This window comes from Symphodus melops (assembly GCF_947650265.1).
Source record: "Symphodus melops genome assembly, chromosome: 10".
Lineage (NCBI taxonomy): Eukaryota > Metazoa > Chordata > Actinopteri > Labriformes > Labridae > Symphodus > Symphodus melops.
Window position 1 is genome coordinate 8514154 of NC_136700.1, and position 21204 is coordinate 8535357.

The following is a 21204-nucleotide window of genomic DNA, read 5'->3' on the forward strand; positions in this document are numbered from 1 at the left end:
TTTACCGTGATTTATGCAGGACATGCTGGGAGGATGTAATTGAGCTTTCTTGCAGTTCACTACTCTTCTAAATACCCTGTCACAGGGGCAATGGTAAGCTGGCTTGCGGTAGATTGCTTTGCACTACCTTAATCAGCATAACAGCACAGTATAGCTGTTGTGCTATACTTCCCTCCAATAAGGAAGTATACAGCTTGATTTTTTATTCATTCATTAGAATCTGAGTGTGAATGGCACAGCCAATGGAACCACCAGCTGAGAAATGCTGTCGTAATCAGAGGTCAAGGAACAGCTGCGGCATATGAGTCTGGTTTTAACGGTCCAATCAGTACGTTTTTTTAAGGCATAGACTTCAGTTATGCTCACACACACACATTGACGAACATACATAATCCAAATGTACATATTCTTAACTGATCGATGCAAAAACAATATCTACACATGTAACAAGAAACACATAGTCAGATGACATTATCTAACATAGTATATCTATATTTAATATCTGTTTTGGCTTTTTAACATTTCTTCTTGGAAGACGTTTTGCATAGGCCGTATATAAATATGCACAACAAATGACCATCTCTCTTTGTTGTACAAAATTGAAGCCAAAATACCAAAAATGTTGTTCTGTCCATTCTTTATACAGCCAAAGGTTTCTTGAAAAATCTATCACTAGATATTCTGGATGTATGTGATTGATAAGAGATCAGTTCTTTTTCTTTATTCATTTAATTGGCTGTGTTTCTGTCAGTGTTCAGACCATGAAAATCATAGTAATGTTTCTTTTTTCCAGACACTACTAACTCTGGGAAGCTTAAAAACTATAAATGCAGAAGCTAACAAGATTCCAGTTACTTGCTAGAAAACAAGTCATACTGGGTAATGGTTAAGGGTGAATGTCTATTGGTATGCTCAAATATTGGTATAGGGGCTAGGGATACCCACGCTTTTTGCATTAGGATCACACTGTGCACCAGATGATTTCATATGTCATGCCACACTTTGATAGTTCCATGTCAGTCATTGATATTATCCTTATTACTTGGGTTAACTTTCAAGTTGTTAAAATTCACTGATTCAAACTGATGTCACTTAGACATGCTGTTTTCTGAAGAAAACGTTACAGGTAGTTTCCAAATCATGTTAAAACCATTTTGTGGGTGATGATAAACACTAAAAGTAGATTTTCAACATACCAGGATTGAACTTGCTACAGTTTCTCTGTTTCTTCTGTGAAGTTTTCCTCCCCCTCGTGTTGTAGCCCTGCAAACTGAGTTCAAAGCCTGGATGTGGTTTTGTGAAGTCAGAGAAAAATGGCATGTTAAAGCACACAATCTCACAGTTGTTTGTCTTCTGTGCTCTTTCATGTTCACAAAGTTTCACAAGGGTTCACATTGTCAGGTCTTTCAGTGTCTTAAAAAATGCCGAAGTAAATAAAGAGAAAGTGTGTGTGTTTGTGGTGTGAACGTGAAGACCTCATGGGAGAGATAAGTCACCCTTTCATTTGAACATTTCTTTTATGTGTTTGGAAGTTTTCAGACCTTGTTTTTTTGTGTGCATATTTACGCTAAACAAAAAGCGTTTCCTTTGCATCTTGACATCCTTTTTCATGAAACTGTTGACTGACATGTGTGACCTTGTTTTTCGCTGAGTACTTATCTTAGATATATCACACTTAAAGCTGAACTAAAAAGTGTTTTATCTCAAGAAATTCACCAAGCATTTGATCTTAAATGATGCACACTATTGTACTTGAGAAAAGAAGTAAATTGTCCTGATCTCATTTCAGACTTTAGCCAATCACATTGACAAGAACTGCATTTAAAGCCTTGTGTAATAAATAACATCAGTCAAGCTTGACTGATGTTATTTCGTGGATTTGTTGAGCTGAAGACACATTTTACACTCCCTGGACTCTAAGATCTCACAAACGAGAGAAGAAATTGATGGACAAGCAGCTACGGATTCTGATGCAAACTCTTAATAAGGAATATTTAAAACAATAATCCTGTGATTTAAAAATTGACTTCTCCCGTCGTTGTCTCGAAAAGCAACCCTTACCCATATTCCAAACTTTGTACTTACTTCTCCTCTAGTTTTATAGCAAATGTAGTGATGATTGGGATAATGTACAAAGAAAACGTGCTGGAATTTCAGTGACTGGCAGGCTAAACAACAGTTGTTCACAGGGGTTAGCTTTTTCAAGTCCCAGCTGACTTTTTCTTTTTTTTTTTTTTAAACTTAACCATAAGAAAATGCGGTCAGTGAAGTTGTCTCTGAGACAATATATATAAATCGTTCTTGGTCTAAAGATCAAACCACTTTTTGATGGTCTCGTCTCGGAATCGAAAGCATTTTTACTCTGGATTTTAAATCAAGACTGGTCAAGACGACCATTGAAAGCCTATTTTTCCAAGTCATTACTGTAATTAGAAGAAAAACTTTTACAGAATAGCTCCAATTCATTTGTTGTAGCTTGATATTTATCACCCACTAACAGCTCAACCGTCCTGGTGTTACGTTATACGTGACCCACCTGCTGCACACAAGATAATGACTTTTAATTGATTCATGTATATGTATGGTCTTGGTCTCATTGTAGTCTTACCCTGCCTTGGTCTTGGTCTTGACTCAACCTTGATCCATATGTCTGGTCTCTCTGGTATGTCTTGGTCTTGTTTAGTGTTGTCTTGACTACAACACTACAATATTGTAAGAAATTATTCAACTGTCTGTTTATACCTCAGAACTCTTTCAGTGTTAATGTATTTGTGGTGTTTCTGGTGCAGTAATTCAGCACATAACCTTAAATGTTCTAATTTAATGTAATAAAATTGTCATAGCATTACCCTTCCTCTTGCAATTAATTTGTATATTAACATAACTTGGATGGTTGCAGCATCACAGAAGGATAAAACAGCCCTCCACAGGTTATCCATCAGTGGTCGCATTTCTTTTTGTGGGGAAAAAGGGGAGAATTTACCCAGAATTCCCTGGCTCGGAAGGAATAAAGGGAGTCTGTGGCGATTAGACTCCAGCTCGTCAGATGCTCAGAGAGGATCCAAGGCAGGGACATCATATCCCGGCTAAGCCTTTGGTAACCCCCTTCTCCCCCCTGTGCTAGTCAAGTGGAGCCAGAGAGAAGACAGGGAACAAGGAATTATGATGTAGACTTGATTAAAAAGGTCTTATGTTCCTGCAGAGCTCCAGTCAGGGGTAAATTGTTGTTTAGCATGATGTTTGGACCTCTGATGAGAGATCTGAAGGAGTATAAAAAGTCAGGAAGTTAACATTAAAGATGCTTATGGGTGTGATGAATTAAAGTTGGTTTGTGCTTTATGGATGATATGAGCTGTAAGTTAACTGCCAATAAGAGCGTTAAGATAAACATATGTATACCAAACCCAGAGTCTGGTCTCTGTACTACTTCCTTTCAACGGAAAAATGCCACTAAAAATGTTATCGGTTTCATGGCTTGGTTAGCTTAGCCATCAGATGTTTGTAGAATCAGAATACCATGCATAACTTTAGAGCTATTCCTTGTCATGGTTGGTTCCCTCGAACAAGTAAGTAAATCATGTGTTACAGCCCCATGCAGGTGGCATGTAAAGACTCAATTTTCCTCTGTCAGCACTGCTCCACATTTAGTGCTGGCAGGTTTCCACTGCTGTTGGATCTTGGGATTTTAGCCTTAACTGGTGCACAATATTGACTTCCACACACAGACTTTTATGAGAGGATTTAGTATTCAACATAATGAGCCATTAAACATTTACCAGTGTTGTTTTAACTCTCACATGTATCATTACTCTTTGAAGTATTTCATTGGAAGAATTAAAGAATCATTTAGAAATGCAAATTAGTTTTTTTTCCTCACCCATTTGTTTACTCCGGTTCCCAGTTGAAGTTGTGTTCTTTCAGACCTGCAGGTTTTTTCTGTTTTCTTTCAACAGTTATTAAAGACAGAAAATATTGTAATGGTCCATTTTAATTGGTCTCCTGGGAGCAGGTTGGTAATGCCAGCCCACCTCTCAAGTTAAAAGAGTGTTTCACTGCAGTAATATTGTTTTTTCCATGAAGTGGTTGTAAATGATTATGGGAGCTCTATTTAGCACATTAGGGTTTGGAGATTGAATGTTATGTGCAAATGTACTTGTGGTGTGTCCTCGTTCTTAGCATTATGCTGTACTTAAGTAACGTGGCAAATGTAGGAAGAAAGATTTTATTACTTTGTTAACCTTTTTCCTTGCCTTGATCCCCTCTTCTGAGGAAAAACATATTGAAGAGGGAGCTATGAAGTGGAGATGGGTGCTAGAGTTTTGCCAATCTTAAGATACAATAAACTGCCATGGAGGAGTTCAAGTTCATTGTCACAATTTCCATGTATTTGTCATTGTATTAGTTGTTGCCACACTCTCACTTGTCTTTCAACACTTCTGTAAATGTCACAGCTGTATTTGTACATCTTCAAATCATTGTTTGGGTTGTTACAAAGGACTCAGGGAATCTATTTAGCGGCAAAGCGGTGGCATTGGAATTCAACAGGGGGACTATATTGTGCTATGTTGATGGTCTGCTTCAACAGAAATGCAGGAAATGATTTGGCAGAGATTGCCCATGCATGCTCATCTCATTATGTTTATTCCCTTTTTAAACGGCAACACACACACAAAAGCCATGGATGTAAGCTGTTCAATGCTGCAAAGTGGCAATTGACAGTTCTTCAGAAATGGTCCTTTGTCCTGCCACTGTCAAGGAAAGGGTTAATGTGATTCAATTCTGTGAAAATAAAGTGAAGGCTTAGCAAGAGAGGCATTGTTTCGATTATATCCATGTAATTACAACTATACATTTTAATGTGTGTGTGTGTGTGTGTGTGTGTGTGTGTGTGCGTGTGCTATGCCTTGGTATGTGAGAGGGAAACTACTAAAAGAAAATAAGATGGGCAAACTGAAGCTCTGCTCCATGTAATCAGCCTGGTGACAAGCACGCAGCTCTGATCTCCTCGCTGACAGATGCACATTTACTGACCAGAGCACCAATTAGTCATTCCAGTACAGAGGTGCGTCTGTAAAGCATGCAGCGCTGGGAGTTCAGCGGAGCAGATTTCACCGCCGCGCAGGCACAGGCATCAGTTGCAAATCCTCTTTATTCCTCCATAAATCCCCACGGCTGTGCACATCCTGTCAGGGCGGCGGTGTGAGCATGTCAGCACTCCCCAAGCAGAGCTGTGGACAGCAGCCACATTACAGACATCATCAAATTCTACTTATTTCAAGTGCGAGGCCACAAAGGCTGCTGTAATAACACTGTCTGTCATTCAGCAGGTTTTTTTTTCTACTAAGTATACACTGTAGTTTTATTAATGCATATATATTGAACATTGACGAACAGAGGGAATCAAAATCCTGTTCCTTGATATGTGGGGGTGAGTGCATGACTAATAAAAACATAATGATGGAGGAATATGTGCTCAATATTACACATAAGACACTAAAACAGGTCATTCATTGTATGTGCCAAAAATCAAGATCATGAGCCATTAAAGAGCCGAAACGCATTTTAGGAAGAGGGCACACACAGCTGTGCATTATTTAGGTCATTTTCCAAACTTAAAAATGCTTGAGTAGATAACGCATTCACCTTAATTTTCCAAATCTGATATTTATTCTCATAAATTCTTGATTCAGTTGTCAGAGAGCAGCAAAAGACAAAGTGTTCTGTCAAAGATGGACAGAAATGCTTGCATAGACCGATGCAGAGCTGGCTAAACACTGACGCTTCCACATCCACAACATGGCATTATGTGCACATCAACACTTGGGAGTAGGGGGCGGGGGTGACAGCTGTCTACAATGTTTAGAAATGTCATTGCAGGACCAATTTTAAACACTATTTGTCAGGGTTACTTATCTTCTTTTCTATCTTTTAAATTTGTGAGCCTCTGTTTACTGAAATATCAGTTTAAATAGTATGCACTATTAGGGGTTTTATATTAAGTACTGTTTATGCATACTAGATTGCAGGATAGTCAAAAATTTGGAACATAGAATTTTGCAATTTTATCAAATTAAAAAGTCAATAAAATTATGCAGCAGAAGCTGAGATAGTGTAAATAATCCTTCCTCTTGTTGGGGTTTATTATCTGAAAAATAATTTCAGTTTAAACTAAAAAGAATGTCCCTGAAACATGGCATTACAGAGTCTGTTGAGACGTTGGAACTTCTAGTTTACATCCTTCTACACAGAAAGTTGCGTCTGGAAGATAAATATTGTGTTGTTAGTAAGACAAATTTTACTAAATGTTTTATGTAAAATTACTGCTCAAATCCTTTTTGTATTATGGTATTAGGCTGGCACCTGTAGTTGCTGTCCTTGTGGATTTATCACAAGTATGTATTTAGAAAGTGATTATCACATTTACCCTGACAACACAATATTAGTAATCATAGAGAACAAGCTGATGCAGCATCAAGTCTGGGACATAAACACACTAATAAAATGAAAAATGTTGGTTTTTAAAGTGTTGTTTAAACGATCACTGCAATAACTTCAAGACATCTCTGTCCACTTCCACAATGTGACCTTTAGCTCATGAAGACAATGAATGTGGAAGTTAAGGTTCCCAGTGTGGGCAATAAGATCATCCAAGCAGTACATAATTGTTAGTCCCTCAAGTTCAGGAAACTTTATACTTTTTTTTTTGTGAGGCCCCTACTACCTGGTGAAGGCACCAAACTTCTACATTCATTCAGCTGATATCCAGTACAGGTTTTTCTGCAGTGATAATATTAATGTCTTGGTTGGGGTTATTTTTTTTCCGAATCTAGCTTCAGAGCTGTAGAATTAATTTTACAAATGTTTTCACTGGTGAAGTAGTACATCTCATGAGGGGTGACCTTTATGTTTTAAATCTTCTAACAATGTGCTTTCCGCCTCTATGTATTGCATTGCTGTATTATGTAACATGTCTTGTAATCTCCTTACAATATAAAACAGGCTGTGGGTGCAGCAAAAAAAAATAATGAAAATGGGCAAAACACTAACATTTATTCATCTTATATTGAATTGGAGATCCTGGTTTTATTTGGCATTCCTCTTTAATCAATTCAGAACTGACAAAAAGAAAACTAATGTTTAACAGTGTATTTAATGCAGGCAAAATGATGTGCAACCAACCAGAACAGGTGATACTGTAGGTGTTATGGGATTCTTAGTTTCTCTTTGACATTCTTGTGATAGAGTCTCGAGGCATACTCTGGGCGAATTTCTCAACCTGTTACATAAAACTCTCCCTCGCTGTGCAGAGGCGGCCGAGACCCGGCATGTTTCCTCGTGGATGTGTCAAACAGAAGACAGCAGGGAGCAAGGTGAGGGCAGGAAGGTGTAGGAGGTTAAAGGAGAAGAGGGGGGGAGACAGGCTATTTAGTAGGTGAATGTTCATTAGCATGTAGCATGAGCTGTTACCTGTCCTTGGGGGAGTGAGCTGTGCGATCTGACATCCCTGCAACCCTAAACAAATGTTGCCTTGCACATTCACACACATCAATACAATGCTATACGCCTTTCTCCAAGAAGACACGTCTGTCTTAAAAGAGCGCTCAACTGAAGCACAACTTTTCCCATTAATTAGCTTCATTCCAGCTGCTCTTCCAAGACGTCCTCCCGCTGACTGAAGGCGACCTAAATAAGGTGTCGTGTTTAGGTTGAAATGGGAGTGTGTCACATGTCTTGGACCCCTCAACCTCGACTTATTACACCCTCACAGTGCTGAGAAATTCTGCACCCTTCGCTCGTCTTTTATCAAAATCATTCAAGTTCGGAGCATGACTAGTGAGATTGATGGAAAATTGAGCTGCTCTCTCATGCAGCAAAGAACAGTGGAGCCATTCCCTCGCCTGCCACTCCTCCATCAGTCCAAATGTGCACAGATATAGACTATTGATAAACGCCTCTGAACTATTCTAAGACTGGAAATTTAAAGGCTTTGAAATTTTGCCTTGTTCTTCTGCGGTGCACGGATAAATCTGGCTAAATGTTAGACAGTGATGCTCTCCAGCACCTGAGGCAACAGCGTATTTCTCTGCATGGGGACACCGGGCGCCAATTTATCTCCAGACTTGTGCCTATTTCTGGTGATTGAGCTCTATAACTTCCTGAAATGGCCTCTTAAATCACAATGTATTTTACAGTGTGTGAACTGGCACAGAAATTGCAGACGGTGTCAACTGCTTCATGGTCAAATAACTGTCTTAAAACAGTTTTCAAGATTGCTCACTCAAGGGTCTTGGGCGAACATTTCAGCTTTAAGGAGCACTGAAGATGTTCAAATAAAGAGCCAGGTTCAACAGTATAACCCTACAAATGTAGGGTTATAACTTAGACAGACATTAGACTTTATCACTTTTAAATGTTGACTTTTTTAAATCAGTGGAACATATCAATATTATGGCAACGATGTGCTTTTACTTTCCTTTCAAAAGTTACTGTATATGAAATACCACTCACATATACAGTATGTGTGATGCACACTATGACACATTTACCAGCCAGTTAGCTTAGCTTGCACAAAGACTAGAAACAAACAAGTAAGTGCACCTGCCTAAGGAATAGTCCAGTATTTTGTATTGACTATACAATGTGATAGAGTGGGCCCGTTTCTGCAAACTATAGCTTAAAGTGCTTAGCAAAATTACTTATTACAAGGCTTGTCCAATCCTTGTTATGCTAGATACATGTCATATACAGTAATATTGGCTGCAATGTGAGGTGTGATGTTAAAAGCCTTTTACTTGTTCTCTTGATAACTAAAGATTGGTTTTGTTGTAAGGTTTGTTTTTCTGTAGCCTAGCTTAGCATTATTCCTTCCTGCGTGCTTAAAGAACATTGGAGAGCATTTATGTTCAGGGCTCAAGCAGGAATTCACTGTGCTTTATGCTGGTTGAAAAAGCGGTATTGATATATATCCATATTTATTTCACCATCATCAAAATCTTGGAAAGAAGGCCAATAAGTGTTTGTTTCTCAAGGAGGTGAAACAAATTCTCCTTTTATTATAAGTTTGTATAAGATTATTATATGATTTAAATTGAATTTGACTTAGTTTGAATTTAAATTAGTGTATTGTCAATAAGATGACAACACTGCATGAAGTATAAAGACAAACAATATAAAAGACTTCTGATCGTAAAAAAAAAGCCTATGTTGCTGTTTTAAAAAGCTCAATAATTGGTCGGGGCAGGGTTCCTGTATCTGTCAGTAAGTCTGAACTAAAGGTTTTAATTGCCTATTTGTGGGTTGTTATTTTTTTTGTCACAAATTGTAAACCATTTACCATCCTCCATGGACCAACTTGTGCTGTGGTAACTTCTCTTTATTTTGGTAAACAACATTAACTGGCACTTTTCTGAAAAGCCTTTTCAAGTGTTTCCTCTGTGGTTAGGTCATGCTAAAATGCTCTGAGAGAAAACAAACCAATTTAGTTTATTTTGGCAGCCTAATGATTTAATGGCCAAAGCTACCAGTGTGGTCCCCATCTGTCTGAAGGTATTAGCTGTGTGATTGGCTGAGAGGGTTTACTGATCATAAAATTATTTATGGTTATTGTCTTGTTTCTAGACTCCCGAGCCGGTGAAGGGACACCTCAGAAAATTGACCATGCTGTCATCGGAGGAGTGGTTGCCGTGGTGATGTTTGCCATCCTCTGTGCACTCATTGTTCTCGGTCGATACTTCGCCAGACACAAAGGTAACGCACCAGCAGTGCAATCATACTTGATCATGAACAAATCTTAACAATTCAAGTGTTTTTTGTCACAAGTTGAGAGCAAATGGGTTTGAAGTGCAATATGGGTGGATGGGGGGGTGGATGTGGCTAATTTGTCTGAATTTTTTTTGCAGGAACTTACTTCACACATGAAGCCAAAGGGGCGGACGACGCAGCCGATGCAGACACGGCAATCATCAATGCAGAGGGGGGACATAACAACACAGACGAGAAGAAGGAGTACTATATCTAAACTGGACAGGCCAGGGGAGACGGGTGGGGACGCTGAAGGTGGTGGTGGTGGAGGAGGTGCTGTAGATGCCTAAGGTTTAACTCTGATTGGTTACGAGAACGCTTTGGGAGGCGAGGAGGGGTAGATTTAAAGAGGAGGAGAGGAAAGTGAAAAGTAGGACTGCCATGGCCAAGTGGTAAGAAGAGGATGCGCTGAGTCTCCCATCCGACCCTTCCTGGACTGCTGGGGCCTATTCTGTACAGTTTGATTATTTTACGGACTATTTTGTGCCTTGTTCGATTTCTTTGGTTGTTTTTTTCTTCCCTTTCACATGCTTGTTGGATTGGGTTACAGTATGTTCAGTATATTCCACTTGATCCTCTTTTGCTTTTGGCTTTTTGAAGAGATTAAATGGGCCTGGTGTTTTGTCTTTTTGTGCCGCAGCTAGCATTTAGCCCATGAAACCAGATCAGAGAAGTCACACCATCCGCATTATTATTACTTTTCTTATTACTATTGTTTAAACAATCTCAAAAACTGTTTTTTTTTCTCCTGCTGGTTTAATGTCTACCAGTCCCTGCAAATTCACTACATTTTACCCCCTACATGCAGGTCCAATGGGTTTCAACATTTTGCATCACTGACCTCACACACCCTTTTAGAGGTCAGGTTCACTGTGTTGATCTCCTATCTTACAATCATGAGTATTATTTGGTCATCGTAGAACAAGTTTGGTCCTGAAAGTGAAGTAAGAGTGATGTTAAGTATCACACTAAATCACAATCTCTCATTGGTTTCATGTAAACCTCTAACAATTAGTAGATGTGAGGTCAGTGTAGTATTTTTATTAGGGTATTGTGAAGTCCAGTCTGAGATATCCTGACAGCAGTAATGTGCCATGATATAGAGTTACAGTTCCTACAGAGAAAATCTAAACTTTTTTTCTATTGATAGAACTTTAAAATCAACAGTAGCAGAAAACATTTAGTGTCAGCTATTGTCCATCATTTGTAAGTATGAAATAATTAGTTTGTGATTCTAAGAAAAACATATTTGTTTTTTTGGCCAGAGTTTGAACTAGAAGACTGATAACACTCTCATGTTTGTTGGATCAAAATAAGGTGCAGCCAGTTAGCCTAGCTTCCTATAAGGACTTTAAAATGGTGAGATACAGCCAGCCAAGTTAAAAGTAAATACCAGTACATCCCTCTAGAATGTTCTTTCCACTCAAAATTAAGCCAAAACGTGTTAATTGATGAGGTTCATAGACTGATATTTGCCTTCAAACGGAGCCAGATATCTGATTCTAACTTTTGCCATTTTTTGTGCAAAGCCAAGCACCTTGTCTCTGGCTGAAGCTTCATGATTTGCATATAAACTTGAGAGTGGGATCATCATTTCACTCAACTCTTAATAAGAATTATATGAGAAGATTTCAGAAAATGTCAAACATATCTGGAATGATTGGAGTCACTTTTGTCAGAGGTATTACCATTAGGATGAATGGAACAAAAACATGGCAGAAAATGTTTTTGTGATCATTTAAGAGCCAAAAGACCTTCTGCGTGTTTTGTCTAGGGTAAGATCTTATTTTGATGCCGTATACCCTGAAGTAACTTGTCATAAATCTTGTTGAAGTGTATTATTTGTTATCTATTGGTACAGCCTGCTGTGTATGCTTTTGGTTTAAACATGAATTCCTGGAGGCGCCGGTAGCCTAGTGGTTAATGTGCGCGTCACATATACAGAGAATAAAGTCCTCTAAGCGTGCTGCCAGGGTTTGAATCTAACCTGTGGCTCCTTTGCCGCATGTCATTGCCCACTCTCTCTCTCCCTGATTTCAGACTCTATCCACTGCCTTGTCTCTTAAAAGGCATAAAACGCCTACAAATTTACCTTTAAACATGGAGTCCTGCATTTTCATTCCACTAACATTGTCCACAATTGTTAAAGCGTGCACACATTAAGAAACGTGTGTTCAGCAAAGGCTCAAAATCCACAGTGTAGTGCTCCTCTCTCAGTGATTGAGAGAAAAAAATTGACAATATGGTAGTAAATTGACCTTTACATTGAGAAAGGTAACAAGGATGTCAGTTGGGGGTTTTTTCCAAGGTTTTTTTTTTCTTATGTAACTGTTATGTGCTGAAGAAAGTGGGAAAATTCAACTTTCAATGGCAACGATTTTGTTTCACTGATGTATCACTGAGAAATGTTTGTATGATTAACCACAGCAAGTGAAAGATGCATTTTCACCACCGATTTCCTCTGCTTTGAAATCCTTGCTACACATACTTTTTGGCCTTGAAAAAAGAAACATTCAGTCACTGCAAACATGAATCAGTTACATTTCCTCGCTGTCTGTAAAGACATTTTACCTTTGGGCCGTCTTTGATAGCTTGTAAGGGCTCTCGGCCTTACAAGTTATCAAAGATCTGCATGGAGCTTTGGACTTGGTTTGGGAAAGATCATTTTCTTACTGTTATCCTGCAGCCTCAAACCTTCACAGAGGAGCCGACTACTGTTACGAATGTTTGGTTTTTTTCATACCAATCCAAATCAGAAGATGCTACGCTTGCAGACAGAGACGCAGCATGTGTGTACACACCATGCATGCTTAATGCCTCTGTCACAGCTAGATGAGAAAAAAACCTGTTTGGTAATTAGTGAGGGATTTCATTGTTTTGCCTGAATAAGAAAAAGAATTTCTGTAAATGTATATTGAAAAAGGAGAACCACTGCCTTAAAACCACCTCTTGATACTTATCATTATAAAGGAAAAGACTGAAGGACTCAAATTTGTGCCTTCTTTGATTTGTGGCATATGGTTAGTATTGTACAATATCCTCATGTACAATCTTACAGTATATCTTGTATATTTATGTCCTTTATAACTTACAGGGCCAATACTCACACAAGTTGTTTGTATTCACGCACTGTAGACATGCATCGAAATAAACCTGGAGCATAAAAAGGCTTGAATAAGAACAAAAAGTTAAGTATTCCTTTGTTTATCAGGGTGGTGTGGCAGCTTCCATTTATGCGAATGTTGTATGCGAGGATGTATTATTTATTGTCTTGATTCTGATTAGCAAAAAAATCAATTTGATCATTATTTTTTTCCTCTGCTACACTCTTACTCATTTGGATATCTTAAAAGACATCGCCCAATAGAATCAGAGAGGGAAAGAGAACTACAAGCTATAAAAAAGCTTTAACTTCTGGTGTCATGGATACAGTTACAATATGTGCATGACGATTTCTATTTTGAGGTTGGATATTTGTCTTAAAAATTGATTGCTGCTTTGAAATCGGGGAACATAAAAATATTGTCTGAAGCATAATTCTGAAGCAGTTTCTATAATTTGTTTCAAATACTTGATTTTCAGTATGTTTGTTTTCACTCTCTCAGGTTCATGAGTGTTAATAGTTGTGTTTTTTGCATCTCAGGTAGAATGCAAATTTTAATCGGCCCCAAGTATATACTGTAGTACCACAGCTATTCAAATGTGCAGAAATCACAAGGTGTACATGTTTTTTCCTCATTTGTACATGTTTATGTGTTCTTAATATGGTGCACTGTTACAGTAAATGTTCAATATTATTTTGCATAGACCTAGTTCACAAAGAAAGAAAACTAGATTTGTTAAGGAGACAAAAATTATGTACAGTCAGTGTCAACAAAAATCACAATGATGTTCATGAAAACTTCTTCCACTGTAATACTTTGCTTATATAGTATCGGTTATTTAGTAATTATAGGATGTGACCACAAACAGTCAAGCAATCTGTTTGCATTCAGTCAAATCACACATACATTTTCATAGATGTATTTACTGTGACATAAACTTTTATGAACGATCAGTAACTTTTCTTGGATATTTGGATGAAGCTCATGTATAAAGCCTGAAGGAGGGGAGAAGGGAGGCAGAGGGGGTTTGGTTATTTTAATACCTCCCAAAATGGTTGTATTTTGTTGCTCAATCTTTTTTTTTTTTTTTCTTTCTGTACACAGGTGACATTTTTCTTTTGTGTTGTAAAAGAGGTTTCTCATATGACCATGCATATTTTGTATTGGTTCACACCAACATTTTTACAAAAGGAAAAAAAAATTGAGAAGAGTTCTTGTCTTAATAAAAAGATATCAATGTTTAAAGTCCCGTGTTGTTGTGACTTGATCAAAAACGTGGGTTTCACTTTGTTGTCATGTCCCGCTTGGAGACGGCAGAATTTATTAACTTTTATTTGTTGTCATACTCCCTCTTCCCGCCAAGCATGCTGAATACATTAGCTGGATTGAACCTGTTCACTTCATCCTGAGCTGCTGATACTTGTCAAACTCACAGAGAAGAAAGATTCTCGAGCTGAGGTAAAAAAAAAAAAAAAAGTACTGTAGTGACGTTGATCAGATGTGGGTGAGCAGCAGCAGCAGCAGCAGCAGCAATCTGAGCTCCCATCAGTGACTGACACATGCACTGGGCTACAGAGAGAGGCGAGAAACTGACAAGATGACTGACACCGACAGGCTCGGGGGACTCAGTTAAGGTTTGCAGCTGAACACGTGGATTTTAGCGATTTGACAAATTGATAGGCATTTGGCGCAACAAGACCTAGTTCATAACCAAAAGCAATTCTGTCATCATAATTCTGTCAGTGCCACCATTTTTCATTACTTTAAGTGATCCATCCTAGGTAAAGGTCAATAACATTATTCAAACTTTAATGGGGAATGGTTTAACCTCAGAAACCAGCCACTTTTCTCCCTCAAAGATGCAATCATTGAAATATAATACATACGACCAGTGATATTAAATACCTGCCGATTGACATTTTTAAACTTCACAGATTATGGGATTTTCTCTATATTTAATTATTTTCCCCCAAGGTTAAACTCCTGAAATTATACAGCCTGAATTAAAAAAAGGGCTACAAGCTGGTCGGCTGTCAGTGCATCTTGAAAGCAGGGGTGATGTTTCAGTTAGACGCCACTAATCCCATTTAAATGTTCAATTTTAATTTGGAATGACATGTTTAAGTGTAATTAGCACAATGGGGAAATTGAGAGTGAATGAATGTCTGAGCATGGCTTGTTTAGTTGGCTAATTGATTGATTGAGATTGATGGCATGCAGCACTTGGCTTGGCTGAGGTATAATTAAATGATGTTGGGGAAAAAAGTAAAAGGAAACACAACAGGCTCTGTCTGCACCCTGATCTCTATGTTGCATCTGTTCTGCACATATATTAAAGAACTTGCATAATTCTGATTTATTTATTGGAGCAGACGAAGAGTTTTTTCTTCCACAATTTGAGATATTGAATGAAAAAAGCCTCTTATTGAAAGTGTACGCACGCACGCACACGCACACGCACACACAGATCCTTTGGGTCCTGTGAATTGTGAGACTTGGACTCCATGAATCAGACTTTTCCAGATGTACCACAGATACTCTTTCAGCATGACTTCAGGAGAATTGAAGGTTAAGTTATCACTTAGAACCCTTTGACATCTTCCTTGAACTATTCCTGGATCATTTTTGCTGTGTAGCAGAGCACGCTGTCCTTAAAGAGGCCATTGCTGTATAGATGCACATTAACTGCTCAATAAAATTGAGGCAACAGACAGCACACATTATTATTAATTAAATCTAACTTTGTTAAAAGTTCAGTTAATATAACCCAAATCAGTTGCTAGAGAATAACCTGTTTAAATTGAGTAGATTCAAATAAAGCACACAAACAAATTAACCAAATGTAAACAAAATATTAAGTAGATGTCACGGGATGGCAGAAAATACATCATGCATTTGACACCACCTACTGGGATGTGCTGTGCACGCCCACATGGAGAGGACATCGACAGCCTATCTCAGTGCATCACAGACTACATAAACTTCTGTGTTGAGAACACTGTTCCCACCAAAAAAGTATGGTGTTTCTCTAACAACAAAAGAAGAAGAGGGTTTTTAGGTCTGGAGACAGAGAGGAGCTGAGGAGGGTGCAGAAGGAGCTGAAGAAAAAAAAAAATCAAGGAGGGGAAAGCCAGCTACAGGTTAAAGATGGAGGGGAAATTGCAGTAGAACAATGCAAGTTGAAGTGTGGAAAGGCCTGAATAACATCTCAGGTCACAGTAGAGGTCACGGGAGGGGCCCTGAAGCAGGAGACAGGGAGTGAGCAAATGAACTGAATTTGTTTTTCAATGGATTGGATTCTGCTCCCACTCCCACTCCCACTCCCAACCAGCAGAGCTCTGACCAGCTTGCTTCCCAATCACTCCACCTGAGCACCCAGTCACCCCCATCAACAACCATCCCCCCCTTCCTCCTCCACCAACGGCCTCTCCATAACAGCTGATCAGGTGAGAAGTCAGCTGAGAAGGATCAAGGCGAAGAACTCCACAGGTCCTGGTGGCATCAGCGCCAGACTCCTGAAGGACTGTGCAGACCAGCTCTGTGAGGTTTTTCTGCCCATATTCAACCTGAGCCTGAGTCTGTTGAGGGTCTTTACTCTGTGGAAGACATCCTGCATGGTACCAGTCCCAAAGACATCGCACCCCAGGGGGCCTAACCACTTCAGACCTGTGGTTCTTACCTCTGACCTGATCAAGCTCATGGAGAGGATCATCCTCGACAACCTCCACCCCCTGGTGACTTCAAACCTGGATCCCCTGCAGTTCACCTACCAACTGGACATCTACCTGCTGCACAGATCCTGGAGAACAGGATGGGTCTGACATGGTGGTCTGCGGCACAGGGGACAATGCTCTCCCCCTTTCTCTTCACCCTGTACACCTCGGACTTCTACTAAAACTCTGGGAGCTGCCACCTGCAAAAGTTCTAGTACACAGAAAAAAAAATTGCGCGACCTCTCCTGACCCCACGTCACGCCCCTGGGGGCGGGGGAGAGTGAGGTCGCCGCGACCTCTCCTGACCCCGCGTCACGCCCCTGGGCTTTTCCTCTCTACGGCTACCGGTTTAGAGCAAAATTTTGGGAAAAAAAAAATAATAATTCAGTCGTCACATGTTTTGAATATTTGTCCAATACAATACATTATGCCAGTCAGAGACACTCTTGTTACATATGTGGTTCAATGAGTCAGAACACTTAAATTCGAAATGTTTTGCTCGCTGACATATTGGTTTTACACATAGTGGAAAATGAGCAAAAGCAAGTTAAGTTAGAGGTAACATGCAGGAACAAAAGACATCTGAAACTAAATCACTTGAGCCATGTTGAGCTGAGAAGGTGTGAAGAGACTATCATATGGCTTACAGATGTGGTGTATTCAGAGTGTTGACTACGAATGGCTATTGATGTTTGGTTGGGGTAAATGCAACGTCACTTTCAATAGATTAGCTAGTTGTTTCAAACAAAGATGAAGGACAAGCACCTGAAGCCTGTGATAACCACAACACAATTATCTCTGACTGCTACAGTATGACCCAGAGAAATCTGCATTAATTAAAGCACACACAACCAGCCTGTTAATCCTGTATGAAAGTGTCTGGGAGAAGAGAGAAGGGTGTTTGTGAGGTGATTAACTCACAGGCCTGAAATATGCTATGAAAGGCATTATAGGCTCTAAGGTCAGCGATGTTGCCTGATGTTTAATATTGTGATACTTAATCAGCAATCACTAGAAGCAGGAAAGGTGTTAGATGTAGATGCTGCTGTTTTAGGTGTGATTAATAAGTAAAAGATGTAAAAAGGGTCTTTTACCCTTCTATCAGCCCATAATGAAAAAAAAAAAAAAGGTTTAGTGTTTCAGACAGGAAATCTGTAATTATCTGCTAAGACTGAGCTCCGAGCAGCATTCTCTGATGTTCTGTCAACCAAATCTCAAGGTGACTCCTTTCTGAAGAAGCACTGAGAAGTTTCCTTGTGCCAAATTTACATTGATGTTACGCTTCATAGCCACCACCCAGATACAATAAGCAAGGCAAACATTTCCCAGCCTCCTGCTCTTATCTGTTCTTCTGCTGCGTCTCAGTGTAATCTGCCTATCACATGAGTATTGTTGATGCATAATTAATTTTAATTTAAAGTCGCCTTTAAAAACATAGATAGTGGTATCTTATTGGCGATGGCCTTAAAATTTCTTTTGTTTTGTTGTCAAGTTGATTAAGTCACCCTGCTACTTTCTGATGCATTGCAAAGCCTCAATGGATGTTTTCTCACTGATGCTTTGTGAGCGTTTCTCTCGTCTGCATATGAAAGGGTTCTATTTTTGTGGGACAGCATGTTACAGTCTTAAAAATGTCTTGTACACAGTCTTGAAGTCAGTCACATGGAGCCTTCGTGTGCCGGTGAGTTGCTGCAGGAACATTGCCACCTCAATAATTTATCTCTCTGAGTCTATTTTTCCCTTATTAAATTAATCAGTTAGGTAATTAAAAGTTACATGTTTTAATTAAATTGGCATTGAATTCAAACAGCGAAAGAAAGGCATCATGGGATGAAGTTCATCAGCTTAAATGAGCTTGAACTTAATTTCAATTCCATTTGGGAAGATGTGGATAAGTTAAAAAAATTATCTGTTTTGTGCTCTGCAAGTGCAGCAGTTTCTTTTAAAATGAGAGTTGTAGATAATAACACAAAGAAGAAATTTGTATTGGAACCAAAAGGTGGTTAAAACGTTTGGGGCTCTTTGCAAAACAATATACCAAATAGATAAGTTGTAATTCTAAAGGGGTTTCGCAGATTTGTTAAAGCTGAAAAAGACTCTAAGAAGAATCAGTATTAACTAACATACTTAAAACGTGATTTGAACGTAGTTTAACTGTGTTCAATAAGTAACTCTTCTCAGCTTTTTTATTTTTTCAAGTACAGTTGCATTACAGTTGCATTTTCAAGTACAGTTGCATTACCTCCCAATCATTCTGATTCAAGATTTACTTCTCATGTGATCTCAAACTGTGCTTCACAACTACATTCATATTATTCATTTTAATTCAGATACTGATAATTCTTAAATAATCGTAAACATAATGTGTGTGGGGGGGGGGGGGGGGGGTCAACCACTTCTGGATTAATCTACAATCATGGACTTAGCTAGGCAGTGAGTTTTTAGCTTGTCAACTTTAGGCAGAATTGGTTCTTGAGTATAAGATTCAGCCCGGTTTTTGTGTGGTAAAACAAAAAACCCACTGGAATGATGGAGTTTCCAAAATAGTTTTTTTTCCCAATTCAACAGGAAACAGTGGGTAAATAAGGATTAGCAAAGTCTATCCCACAAGCTGCCTGTAATTAGCTCGAGTGCAGTTTGTACCCCCTCCCCCTTCTTTTTTTTCTAGCTTCTGTAAAATGTTAAGCTTTTTGTTTACTACAAATCCACATTTCTGGGGTATGATCATATTTTTGTAAGGTAAGATGTCAAAAAGTCTAGCAATTACAGTGTTCTGGTTTTGCAGGCCAGCTCAGCTTAAGAAAGATTGGATGGAGTGGTTTATGGACAAATACAGAAAAATGTTTGGTGGCTTTTTCGTTTCATTTGTTCAGCTGTGCAAAGGATTCAGTTTTCGCTTGGTAAAACAATGCTGAGCAGAGCTGTTTATCCAGTTTGACTGTGTGGTCATCTCTACACATCTGCAGCGAGTTTGCGTTAACACAACAGTTCAGACTGTACACAGGCAGAGTGACAGGAACCACAAGGAGACAAGGAAAGCCATCATCTAGAGTATAATTCTTGTGCTATCACTGGGTATTCATTTTAAGACATAAAAGCCTGAGCCTGAGATGTAGTGAGTACTCAATGTTAGCACACTCTTACCATGTCATTGTGATGTGAACAAAAGAAATCTGAGCTGGTGAAACAAGAAAAATGTGCACATAAAAAGAACAAAAGAGACAAGTTAATGGGAACAAGATGGAACACAATTTTCTTCTACAATTAATTAGTATTTTGAGAGGCAGTAGTCTTATAAACTGTTATTTTAAGATTTTTATTTAAGACCTTCGGCAATTACAGCAAACATGAGGATGAACTACCTTCTTCAATTATGTTCATAATTACCTTTAAACACATCATTAGATCTTTTACCCATATTAAAGACAGTTCCATATTCACGTTTTTTTTTTCTAGTTGACAGACTAAGCGCAATTAAGTCCTTTCCACACGAGAAGAAAACAATTGATCTCTCTTTATTTACTTTAAATTACATGAAAGTGTGTTCATGTTTTTTTAATTAGTTTTAATTAGTAATTATCAGTTCTAGTTATTCAGTTGCAACATTTCTTCAACAAGTGGAGGGCTAGGTGTGAGGTCTCCGAGAGGAACCGATACTGATGTTTGTGTGAATACTTTTGTGTTTCTCTGCAGAATTGGGTTGTGCCTGAAATCACTCACTCATTGATGATGACCGATGCCAAAATAAGACGCCTAGTGGTCAAACTTTCTGACAATATTCCAAATTATTTTCTCTCCTCCATCATTTAAGTCATTAACATGGCATGACGTATATTTTAATTATCTTATTGTCATGCATTAGTAAGTAGTATTGGTTTGGGACAGTCAGTTGAACTCCACTTTTCTTGCTGCATGGTGGGACAATGTAAATCCCCTGTACAAGGCATAATATTACCATTAAACATTCACAAAATGGTACACCCACTCCATAACTGACTATATGATTGATCACACAGAAACATCCTTTGACATGGTAGCGTCATTTTTTTTAGATAGTTTCAGTCTTGGTTGCATTTTGTGTAGCTACTGTTTCCCAATGTTTATAGTATGATGCGTCACACTGTTGAATCTTATTTGGAAAAAATACAAGAACAGTGGTTATTTATGACAATTGCACTTTAACCCTTACTCTGAATTGCGCTATTAATAAAACACATGAATTATCATGATGTTTCCTTAAAACCGCTAATTAAACTTGTTTACTGTCCGACCACTCATTAGAGAGCATGAAATATACATAAACAAACAGTAGAGACGTAATTAAATTAATTTACATTTAACAGGTAGATGAGCATGAAAATGCCAGTCTTGTTGCAGAAGCCTTAAAAACGTTATTTATAGAATACATTTCTGCCTCCACCCTAAAGCATATTTGAGTAAGTCCAATTTAAAAAGGACATGTCAGAAAGATAAATTATATCCGAACGTGCTTTGTTTCTTAATGCAGAAATTAACTTCGGGCCTTAAATGCATAAATTAAGCACTTGTGAAATTACAGAAGGTGGAGCCTGAAGCTAATGAGGCTC

At 38.6% G+C, this 21204-nt stretch overlaps 1 protein-coding gene across 2 annotated transcripts in view; it reads left to right on the forward strand.

Annotated features, from left to right (window-relative positions):
- The window catches only part of cadm1b (cell adhesion molecule 1b), a 151082-nt gene extending 136932 nt beyond the window's left edge, over positions 1-14150 (forward strand). For both annotated transcript variants that reach the window (XM_079353696.1, XM_079353697.1), the window contains 2 exons: positions 9619-9747; positions 9900-14150. In XM_079353696.1, coding sequence (XP_079209822.1) covers positions 9619-9747; positions 9900-10018 — 248 coding nt within the window. In that variant the 3' untranslated portion in view covers positions 10019-14150. The remainder of the gene's footprint in view (positions 1-9618; positions 9748-9899) is intronic.
- Positions 14151-21204: the final 7054 nt, after the last annotated feature.